The following is a 12,415-nucleotide window of genomic DNA, read 5'->3' on the forward strand; positions in this document are numbered from 1 at the left end:
AGAAATGTGTAAAGAGACCATAGAAAACTTGCTTGGGGAACTCTCAGATTTGGTAAAGATGGAACTCAGGACTGAAGAGAGTTGGGGGTGAAAATGAGGATACTGTGCATTAGGAAATGAGTCTGGAAGGGCAGTAAAAAATTAGACAATGAAAGCTCTCAGTGCCAATTTAACTTTGGTTTTATCATCCTGCAACACAAGTTCAACTCAAAAGCCTTCAGCAGGTGACTGACACTTTTTGAAGTAAAAGGTAGTTCTGTCTGAAGACATTCAAATGACGGGAAAGAGAAGGGGAAAGGAAGAGAGAGGAGGAAGAAACCACTGAGCAAGCCAAATAAAATGTATGAAACTAGTCTTGTTCATGGGCATGGAATCGTAGAGAGCTAAAAGACATCAAGCAAGGGAGGCCCAAGTAATGATGGAGTTTAGATTTTAGAGACCACTCTGGTAGCAGAGCGAAGGCTAAAGTTGATGAGTAGGAATTGGAGACCAGGAGATGAGTTAAGAATCTCTATTGCACTAGACAGGACCTGCAGCGTAATTAGAGGGGCTCAGTGCAAAATGAAAAGCTGGGGGTACTGTTCAAAAAGCAGGAAGACAATGTCATTAAACCTACTATTATAAATTAGGAAACTTTTCCCTTTCTTCAGTAGTTTTTGTCTCCACTTGCCATGCAGCCTTATATTTACTATTTAATGTCACATTTCCTCCAGTACCAGGAAAAACTACAGGTAAGTATAAACCTTCAGAGGTGCCAGGGGCCCCAGACTATGACTCAGCAGTGGGTGTCTACTGGCTACCAGGTTCCACCATGCCAGCCACCAAACCTGTGTGTCATACCATGCAGGGAGGCTGAGGCTTCTTCCCTTCCCGTGGCTGCCCCTGCAACTCACTAGGTACCTGGCTTGGAGATAGGCAAGAGGCTTGTCCCTTCACTCCCCCGCCCTACCCCCACTCCCCCAACACAGCTGTGGCTTCTGTCTACCTGTAAGACATCCCTGGAGATGACAGGCAGGGGCAAGGACTGCCCTTACCAAGCCCTGCTCCAAGACACCATGGGTTGTGCTGTCTAATCCCTATCTTTCTCGCACAGAGAGAGGGAGGTTGAATGAGATCGGGAGTGGGGAAGTGGGCAACAGATAATTCATTCCAGGAAGGCAGCAGGAGGTGGTACCATGCCCAAGGTCCCCACGAATGCTCCATTGTCCCATTTAACTTCACTTAGAAAATACAAATCCAGAGATCAATCACTAAGAACTTTGAGATGGCAACCATACAGCATTGAACTTCATGCATAGAGTCTTTCTAAGTGTAGGCCCTGTGTACTGCACTAGTCTCATGCTTACAAAGCTGACCCTGGTACTAGTTCAGGGAAGGAACCACAAGTACTGACAAGTGAAGTCAGTAAATGGCAGTGGGCTGGAAAAGGGAATGAATGAATTTGAAGAGAGGTAGACAAGATCTGGTGACAATATTTGAGAGAAAGGGAAGAGTATTTATGACTCTTAGGGTTTTGGCTCTCGGAACTGAAGAAATGTGCAGCTCTACAAAGGGAAATTCAAGGGAAAATTTTTTAAGAAAAACATAAAGTAAATACAGTTTGGGGCAAGCTGAGTTTAAATTACCATGGGACATTAGAACCAAGCCATAGTATAATACAGAGGACTGAATGAAAGAATGTTTGCCAAAACAGCATCCTTTTCTGTTTCCTGATTTGTTGATATTAATTTCATTGCTATACAAATATCATAAAAACACTCCTCTAATATGAAATCTCAGCATTATCCCATTAAACAAACCCATATATAAGACATCTTATAAGAATGCAGAGGCACAGGTGGACTATATTAAAAATACAAAAAATACAAAATAAATTTCAAACAATTTAACAGCTATGAATTTGTAGAAGAAACTATAACATATGCTATACAAATATGAAGACATAAAAATTTGTTGATAATTTGTAAAAATTAAAAAATATTCCACATATATTACACTACTGTAAATTAGCTTTTTTCTCTTTAAACATTATGCTTCTATTTCTACATCCTTGAGTAAAAGTAGATAGTACTATCTCCCTTATAGTAGGCCAAATTATGGTAGTTTGTATAAAAATGCAAATATGCAAAGTATCAGTAATGATTACCTAAAAAAAACTGTAGAAAATAAGCAGCCAATATGTAATATATTACATATCTAAAATATATCTAAAACATTATTTCAATTTATAATCAATAGTAAAGTGTTAATAATATTTTCAAATTTTTTATCCTAAGTCTTCTAGGCCTGGTGTTTTACTTTTTAAAAAGTTTTACTGAGATATAATTCATATACCATAAATTCACCCTTTTAAAGCGTGCAACTCTGTTGGGCATGGTGACTCATGCCTGTAATCCCAGCACTTTAGAAGACCAAAGCAGGACGACCGCTTGAGCCCAGGAGTTTGAGACAAACCTGGGCAACATAAGCAAGATCCCATCTCTCCAAAAGTTTAAAAAAAAAAAAAAATTAGCCAGGTGCAGTGGCATGCGCTTATGGTTCCAGCTTCACAGCTGAGGTGGGAGGTTCGTTTGAGCCTGGGTGGTTGAGGCTGCAGTGAGCCATGATCGTGCCATTGCAGTCCAACCTGGGTGACAGAGCGAGACCCTATCTAAAAAAAAATCAGTAAAAAATAAAAGATGCAACTCAGTGGTTTTTGTATATCCCCAAAGCTGTGCAACCATCACCACAGTCTAATTCCTGAACACTTTCATTACCTAAAAGGAAACCCTATGCCCATTAGCAGTCACTTCCCATTTCTCCCTCACCCAGCTCATGAGAAACACTAATCTCTTTTTTGGTCTGTATAGATTTGCCTATTCTGAACATCTCATATAAACGGAATCATATAACATGTGGCCTTTTGTGTATGGCTTCTTTCACTTAGCATAATATTTTCAAGGTTCATTCATGTTGTGGCATGTATCAGTATCTCATTCCTTTTTCATGGCTGAATAATAAGCCATTGTATGGTTAAATCATATTTTCTATATCTGTTCTTCTGTTGATAGACATTTGGGTTATGACTACTTTGTGGCTATCATAAATAATGCTGCTATAAACATCTATGTACATTTTATGTGGACATATATTTTCAATTTTCTTGTGTATATACCTGAAAGTAGAATTGCTACATCATATACAAACTCTATATGTAATGTTTTGAGGAGCTGTCAAAGTGGCCATACCATTTTACATTCCAATTTCTCCACATTCTCACCAATACTTATTATTGTCTCTCTTTTTGATTGTGGTCGTCCTAGTGGGCATCAAGTGGTGTTTCATTGTGGTTTTGATTTGTATTTTCTTAATGACTAATGATATTGACCATCTTTTCATGTGTGTATTGACAATTTGTATATTTTCTTTGGAGAAATGTCTATTCAAATTCTTCTACAGCCTTTTTTTTTTTTTTTTTTTTTTTTTTTTACCAGCTACTCAACAATCTGACAAAAAATTTTGTATTGATATTATAATCAAATAATACTGTTGGAATGAAGTTTCTTTAAATTGAAATTAGTAGATGTTCAATATAAAAGAAACAAAGCATTTAAAAATCCAGCGGAATGGTACCGGCATTGGTTATGAAATTAAAGGGCCTTATGGTAGAAAGGCACACCACAGGTATTATTGTTTACCAGCAATTCTCATACCTTGCTGAGTATAAGTACAGCTGAGAAGAGCAAAATATATATATATATTTTTGCATAGCTAACTCTAGCTTAATCATGAAGGTGGCAAATTTTATTTTCTACACTCTGGCTTCAGAACTTCTATAAAAGAGGTTATACTTAGTAGCTAATATATGCTCCCTTAAGTGGGCATTAGGCCTTCAAAGTGTTTATTTCTCATTGTGAAGTGAGAGGTCTTGTGTTTCCCCTTGCTCATTAAAGCTGAGGAGAAATATCTTTGCTTTGAGAGGAAAGGGGTTTATGGTACATCTTCTATAAGAATGAGCTGTAAGTGAGTATCATCCTCTCTCTCAAACAGCCCTCTTCTCCTGGGTAGGGTAAGTAGGAATCTCCAGTAGTTAGTGCTGCTGCAAGCCCATTTCTAGGAATTACCACAGATTGAGGAGGGCTTCCCTCATTCTTTAATTCTTTCAAGTTTAGAGTCTTAGCAGTATTTCCTAACCAAGACTGCTCTCTTTTCCTCCAGGTATTTGCCAGTTCCCACCCTGTTTCCTTAAGGAGTTGTATCTAGCCTTATTCTTTTTTTTTTTCTCTGCTCTGAGCCCCTTGGTTCTAAATTATATATTTTCTAAGATATTTATCATTAGAGGATTTTAAAATTATGCCCTTTCTGATTACAAAATGACTTAAAGATATAGTTAATATCTACAGGCCATAATTTTCTGACATCCCCATGATTATTATATGATTTCTACCTTTGGTAATAACATTTTCATAGACATACGATGAATATATTTATATTTATATATTCATACACGTGTGTGTGTGTATATGTGTATATATGTGTGTGTATGTGTATGTATATATATATATATATATATACACACACACACATACACATACACACACTGTTCATTAAAATAGGTCTCACTGGAGGGCAATCCTATTATGGATTTTAACTCCATGCAGATGATTAGTGAAAAGAGGGAAGAAACACGGATATAGAGTCTTTGAGCATCATGGAAAATAAGTTTTAAATATCCTCCTGGAATACAATAACACTGAGAATACGAAAGTTGAAATTGTATTGTAGCTTGGATGCTATGAATTGAATTTCAATATTTCACCCTAAAATCTGAGATTCTTAGGCTGGTCAGAGGTAAAGCAAGTATTTTGTAAATTTACATTGGTCATCTGAACTGATCATGGCAAACACAGAAGGGCAACTAATAGGCAATGCAGCAATTAGTATATCAGTAACAAAGGCCACTGAGAAAATACTGCTTCTTAGTTTCTTATGTCAGACTTGAAGGTAGCAAAGAAAGCACTGATATTCACAGGTAAGACACTGACTAAAATGAGTTCCTAATACTTTATCAATCATTTAGACAAATGGTTTACAACCCTAGCTGCATATTAGAATCATCTTGGACCTTTAAAAAAATACAGAAGACTGGGCTCTCATCTAGAAATTTTGATTTAACTGGTCTGAGGTGGAGTCTAAGCATCAGTATATTTTTTGAAGTTCCTTAGGTGATTTTTACATATGGCCAGAGTTGAAAACCCCTAGTTCGGACAATGGACACTTATTAGTCTTTATTAAATAGTGGACGTGAAGTTTTCTGTCTCTTTGTTTAACGTGGAAAAACACTTACATAGGATCTTATAGAGGATTCAAAACAGAAACCAATAGCAATTGAATCTGATCATCTCGATACTTAAGACACATTTCTTTTTACACAGGACTTTAGTCTATATCTTATTTCCCAGGGCTTTACTTTCTTCTAAAAACTATGTAAAGGTTTGGTTTTTTGACCAATGTTTTGTTTCTAGTATATTTATTTGATTGGGAATGCTTAGGTGTCACAGTGACAAGAGCACAAGGAGAGTTACACAGGAATACTCAGCTACTGCCTTAGTTCAGTTATGCTTTCTGGTTGTCTTGGCATAATTTTTGGTGCCTGAATTCTTTCAGAGCCAAGCTCAAAGCAAACACAAACGAAGCAGCTGCAACTGTATTATGTTATACTTACATGAAAGGCCAACTTAGACTATTGTGTTATGAAAATCAGAACACTAAACCTAGCACCTGGCCCAGAACACAAGCAGCTCCCCCTTAGCCAAAGCCAAACTGATGGTATCATATAAGTAGAAGTGATTTAAAAAATCATAAATATCAATAGTCACTTTATAAATAGAGTATAAAGAAAGAAGCCTGTTCCAAAATATCAGGCACTGTGAAACAAATATACACAATCACAAGACATAATCATTTTCTCTTTCCGAATTAAACTTAAGTATGTACCTGGATAACTTTTCATTATGTATTCAATTGTTCCTCATCATCCCAGTAATTTCATTTAAATGAAAGTCTAGCATGATATTAAAGAAAAAATGAAAAATGATCTTTCAAAGAGGAGAAAATGTCAAATGACTAAAGCTGTTTTTGAAGAACAGTCAAAACTCAGATGTGCAAAAACATTGTGAATTTATACATATGTATAACACCTGAAAGGTTCCAAGAAATAGCCACAGAAACAAATCATTAAATAATAAAGATTTCTATGTAGTTTCAGTTACCAATGTAAGTAGACAAAGTATACACTATATAACTAAAACACCATAGTTCTGAATTTCAAATATTAATTAAAATGTCTCTTTAAGGAAAAAAATCTATCCATTCTGCCGGGTATACTCTTATCCCACATGATCTCTTATTAAATGTTTATTAAATGTAATTAAATATTTAATATTCCATTTGACTAGAGACATTATCAGTAATATCAAGAGAATATATGTGAGATAAACTCATTTGATTCTGGTCTTTGATAATTCATGCATATTTTATCTATTCAACAATTATTTGTTGAATGTTTGCTCTGTGGGAGGTACTGTGTTAGGCACTGGGGTAGTTATGAAGATGACCGGAACAGATATCTGTTGTCTAATAAGGAACAGAGACCTACAAACAAATAATTGCAACTGGAATTACGGTATGTGTGAAGAAATATGAATGAGAATGAAGGAAAGAAGAAACTCTCCTGTAGACCAGGGGTCCTCAACCCCAGGGCCACGGACCAGTACTGGTCTGTGGCCTGTTAGGAAATGGGCAGCACAGCAGGAGGTGAGCGGCAGGTGAGTGAGTAAAACATCATCTGTATTTACAGCTGCTCCCCATCACTTGCAGCCTGAGCTCTGCCTCCTGCCAGATCAGCGGTGGCATTAGATTCTCGTAGAAGCACATACCCTATTGTGAACTGTGCATGTGAGGGATCTAGGTTGTGTGTTCCTGATGAGAATGTACTGCCTAAGGATCTGTCACTGTCTACCATCACCCCCAGATGGGACCATCTAGTTGCAGAAAAACAAACTCAGGGTTCCCACTGACTGTACGTTATGGTGAGTTGTATAATTATTTCATTATATATTACAACCTAATAATAACAAATAAAGTGCACAATAAAGGTAATGCATTTGAATCACCCCCAAACCATCCCCCACAATCCAACCCTGGTCCGTGGAAAAACTGTCTTCCACAAAACTGGTCCCTGGTGCCAGAAAGGTTGGGGACCACTGCTGTAGATCACTACTTTTTCTTACGGCTATGATAGATAAGAGTACAAATACATTTAAATATTGCTGAAAACCAAGACACTGCGTTAACTTATAGGTTCAGTAGCCAAATAAATTTCCTCTTCTTCCCTCATTTTGAATGTTACTATACATGAATACCCTGCTGTACCAGTTGCCTATTTTAAGTTTTTAAAAGCATAAATTTTTGTGAATGAGGAAGACTTACAAAGGTTTTTCGGGGTTCCCTGCTTTGAGCTCACTGTTATAGTTATTCTTCTTTCTGCCTTACTTGGCATCAACCAGCAGGATATGAGTGATCTTTACCCTCTGGCTTCTCCTTGATCTCCTTAAGGCTAAATATTATTCTAGAAAAATCAGTAGTATCAGCTGAAAGGCCAGGGGTGAGTGCTGGGCTGGCCTTCTATTGAATGATAGCCCCTTACCTATCACCCTGAGTTGGAATAGTGACAGTAAGAGGAAAAAAGACTCACTTAGGAGAAGAGTCAAGTAATTTACCCATATTTCACAGTATTCATGCCACTTTGTTTAGCTTTAGAGCCAAAGACAAATATTCCAGTAAACACATCTTTAATGCTTCAGCAGCAAGTATAATTTAGTTAAGTTTGATGAACAAACTCAATCACAGTCTTGCCCCCACCTACCTTTCCGGTCTTCTCACCTGCCATTTTTGCTCACATACTTTTCAATTCCTGTCTCACTGAGTTCTTTCTATAATCCCTGGAAGCACCAGTCATCCCATGACTGTGTGTCTATCAAAAAAGCCATTCCCGCAGCCTGGAGTACTTTCTTCCCCTGTCCATTAGTTTTTTTTCAGCCTTTGAAACTCTACTCAAATGCTGCTCCTTGTCAAAGCCTTAACTTACACATTGGGCTGCTAATAACTTGTGTTACCATGCTCACCTACCTCTTTATGAATCTGGTCATTTTTCTATCTCGTGCTACTAGGCTATACATAGGGTCTCAGAATGGAAAACTTTGTTGTACCAAGCACAATATGCCAAGAAGGTATCAATTGATGAATCGTCAATACTTTGCCCAAAGTAAGCATTCAATAAGTGTGTCATTGTAAATAATTTCATTTAGGACTTGTTAAAATCTATTTTATCTGCTCTCAGTAAGTCTGAAAATGGAGCTCGGAAGAATAAGGTCCTTTTTGAGGGTCCACTACTATAATTTTGGGGTCCAATTGATGAGTGGTAAACCTACTGCTCACCATAGTAATGACATCTGAATCCTGGAACCACTGGTACTTGTGGTAAAATACTGGTTCTGTCTCTTCATCAAGTTAACATAGAAACGATCTGAGATATTGTATAAACAACTCTAAGTTAAATATCTCAAAGTCTGACTCCTTTTTGTACTGCTTTCCCAAATTCGGAGAGTACACTGTGATATTAATTATAAATGTATTGTGTGTTGACCTGAAAATTAGACATTCTTCTAATTAGTAATATATATTTAAGTGATGTAAATCACACTACTATTGGTATTACATGAAAATTAAAAAAAAAATACAATGTATTTCTACAGATATCCAAGTACTGCAGTGCCTCATTTAGCCAGCATATTTTGATTTCTCTTTAAAAAACATATAAATTATTTATCTAGCATGATCAAGGAATGAGGTACTTCACAAACCACTTTTCTGGATAACAAGTTTTATAAACATCACATATCTTCAACATTTTAAATATTCTCAATGGACACATGTCATATAACACAGTTCCACTTTTTAAAAAAATAGCAAAATAAATATAATCTCACTTTTTCTTGATGACTCAGGATCATTATTATCAATGTTAATTTCTGCACTATAGACAACCCTGGAACACAGCAATATCCTTAAGGTCTAATTTAAATGTAAGGCTGTTTGCCTTTATCCTAAGTGAATTCGGATTGTTTTTATCATTCTCTGCTTTTCATTTTCCCTGCCTCGTCCTTTTACTTAGTGACATTTCTTTGTTGTTGTTGTAATCAGTGTGTTCTAATGGTTATTTTTCAGAAAACTCTTTAGGTGAGGTCCTGTGAATGGTTACATTCTCCTGGAGAGTTAAATGCATGGGTGCATGGGCTTTGTGACTGTCATTTGCTAGTCAGAGGCCCTTTTCTTCCCTCATTATTTCTAAATCTACAACATGGCTGAGACTGCCAGAAGAGTAAGTGGTTTGTAAGTAATGTTAGCTTTCATATGTGTTTATCATTATGTTTATAATTTTCACTCAAGAATTATTAGTCATATTATTAAGATACATCTTAAATTAGTCATCAACTTAAATAAAAATTATGGTTCTTAATTAATTCAGATTTTCAAAGCCTGGCCATGAACTTTAGACTCAATATAGGATATGCTTTGATGTTACCATATTGCAGAGGGATATTCATCCTGTTACCAACTTTTTCAAAAAAATTTAAGAGTCACCATTCCATTCTAGCATGATGGTGTGAAAACTTCAAATTCTAACTCAATCCTTTTCACCAAACTTTGCATACTGACAGTCAGTTTTACTCTATTCTTTCTGCATCATCAAAAAACAAGAGGAGGAGGTGAAAAATAAATGTTTTTCTTCATTCATGAGAAAAATAAAATAAAAAATAGGTAGCTATGTTTATGGAACAAAAAATTTAGTAAAAGACACTAAATCTGATATTTTAAAATTCCTGTCATAATTTGCTTAGAATATTAATCCAATACTTGCTTGTAATCTTTGAAAATGAGAACATTTGTAAAAATTTGAAAGGTGTCACAGTAACTGCTATTCATAAACTCTTCAAGGTCCTGAGATACAACAAGGGAAAATCTTGCTCCTCAGGGTTAACACAAAATAAAACACTCATTTTGGTTATCTTATGAATGAATGCCGATTTATATATGTCAAAAAATCAATTCCACTTAAAAGGTCATCCCAACTTTTAAAAAAGTATTAGAATAAAGACAGGCTATACCATATTAATTTGGCTGAATTAAGAGAAATCTTTTTTATTCCAAATAGAAAAGTCTATTTCTACCTTATACTGATTTTCATTGTGCCTAGAATAATGACTAATCTCATGAAGCAATTCTTTTCAAGTATAAAAATAATTAATTTTAATAAAATGATATGATTAGGAAATAAATATATTTCTTATCCAAGAAAATAGGTGATTTAAAATATTGGTTACTCACAGTTATATCAAAAAAGTCCAAAATAGGTCTGTAACTGATAGTCAGCTGACCTGATCACATATGACCCTTCCATCTTAGTGCTTTTTTTTCTTTAAAGAGATGGGGTCTTGTTTTGTGGCCCAGGCTTGAGTGCAGTGGCACAATTATGGCTCACTGCAGTCTTGACCTCTTAGGCACAAGCAATCCTCCTACCTTGGCCTCCCCTGGGACCACAAGCACACACTACTATGCCCAGCTAATTTTTTTTTTTTTTTCAGTTTTTATAGAGGCAGGGTCTCACTATGTTGCCTAGGCTGGTCTTGAACTCCTGGCCTCAAGCAATCCTCCCACCTCAGTCTCCCAAGATGCTAGGATTACAGTGTGAACCACTGAGCCCAGCCTCTTTTGTATTTAATGCTGATTCTCAATACTGCCTGGTCAATTTAAGCAGTTACTTTCTTTCAACGTATTTCTTAAGCACTTCCATGGTCATCTAAAAGATAGCTTAAGCAAAGCGCAGACCAAGTCTTAGGATTAGAATTCACAATTGTCTAATTCTCTGTGAATTTAGTCTGCAACTTTATGAGTCTCAGCACTCTCTGCTTATGCTCCAGCTTTGAAAAATAAAAAAAATTACATCCCATTCCTAAAAAAACCTCCCACCAGCTTATTTACAGCATTGTGATAGGTTTTTGCTAGCAACTTGATAAAAAAATGTCTGCAAGGATTTGAACTCTACAGTTGAAAGGAATATGAACTTATTCATATTTTGTGAATATTTTTACATATTTTGTGAGTACCCTGTGAGTAAAAATAATATTCCCTAAAACCTCATAAATATTATACTGAAAGTAGTGGACAGCCGGGCATGGTGGCTGAAGCCTGGAATCCCAACACTTTGGGAGGCCGAGGCGGGTGGATCACTTGAGGTTAGGAGTTTGAGACCAGCCTAGCCAACGTGGTAAAACCCTGCCTCTACTAAAAGCACAAAAATTAACTGGGCATGATGGCATGCGCCTGTAATCCCAGCTACTCTGGAGGCTGAGGCAGGAGAATTGTTTGAACTTGGCAGGTGGAGGCTGCAGTGAGTGTTATTGTGCCACAGCACTCCATCCTGGGTGACAGATTGAGACTCGGTCTCAAAAAAAAAAAAAAAAGAAAGAAAAAAAGAAAGTAGTTGATATTAACCACAGTTGATTTATACAAGTTGATGAGTCTGTCCTTTAATCACAGAATTATAAAGAAATTCTTGAAGAGAAAAATGTTTGGATTCCTTAGTAGCCTATGTCTCTAACTCTAAGAAGAAAGGAGAAAAGTAAAATATTCTTATAAAGAAGATAAACACTTACTGGTACTTTGAAGGGTGAGGTATTTGCAGTGTCCATGGAGTTGGGTTTCTCTGATGTACTGGTCCCTGAGATACTGCGTCTACGAGGGGACCTTTCTGCTGGTACCTCTGGAAGAAAGGAGGAAGGCTGAAACATCATTAAGAACTCCAAATTTAGGATATTCCACTAAACTGTAAAGTTATTGGTTTTTCACAACAAACCAGCATGCTTTAAAGGTACATTATATTCTATCTCACATAATTTGTCTATCTTTGAGGTGCTTAAACTATCAAGACACTAGAGAGACTTGGTCACAGTTAAGAATCTGCTTTAGTGTGACAGACTATATTTTCATCTGAGCACATATAAAAATAATTTTCTCTGAGCTATGTTTAATATCTTTAAGTTCACTTAGTAGTTGTATCTCACAGTATATAAATCTACTTCTCTATGTGTTAGCAATGTAGGGGTTAATAGAATAAAATGGAAATTCTAATATTCTTGTGAACAAAATAGAGTCTAATGTTGCATATGATTTGATGGTGTTTGCACAAAGGTCAAAGTTAGTTCTGTGCAGATAAGATGATTCACCAGACTGCAACAAAAGGGCCATGAGAAGACTGAAAGCTGCTGCCAAGATAAAATAACATATATGCCTATGCAGATATAAAAATAGATCA

At 36.2% G+C, this 12,415-nt stretch overlaps 1 protein-coding gene across 10 annotated transcripts in view; it reads right to left on the minus strand.

The window, feature by feature from the left end:
- Window positions 1–12,415, minus strand: part of RASAL2 (RAS protein activator like 2) — a 368,857-nt gene that overhangs the window by 74,872 nt on the left and 281,570 nt on the right. For all 10 annotated transcript variants that reach the window (XM_050766785.1, XM_050766810.1, XM_050766801.1 and 7 more), the window contains one exon: window positions 11,757–11,863. In XM_050766785.1, coding sequence (XP_050622742.1) covers window positions 11,757–11,863 — 107 coding nt within the window. The remainder of the gene's footprint in view (window positions 1–11,756; window positions 11,864–12,415) is intronic.

The sequence above is a fragment of the Macaca thibetana genome, chromosome 1 (assembly GCF_024542745.1).
Source record: "Macaca thibetana thibetana isolate TM-01 chromosome 1, ASM2454274v1, whole genome shotgun sequence".
Lineage (NCBI taxonomy): Eukaryota > Metazoa > Chordata > Mammalia > Primates > Cercopithecidae > Macaca > Macaca thibetana.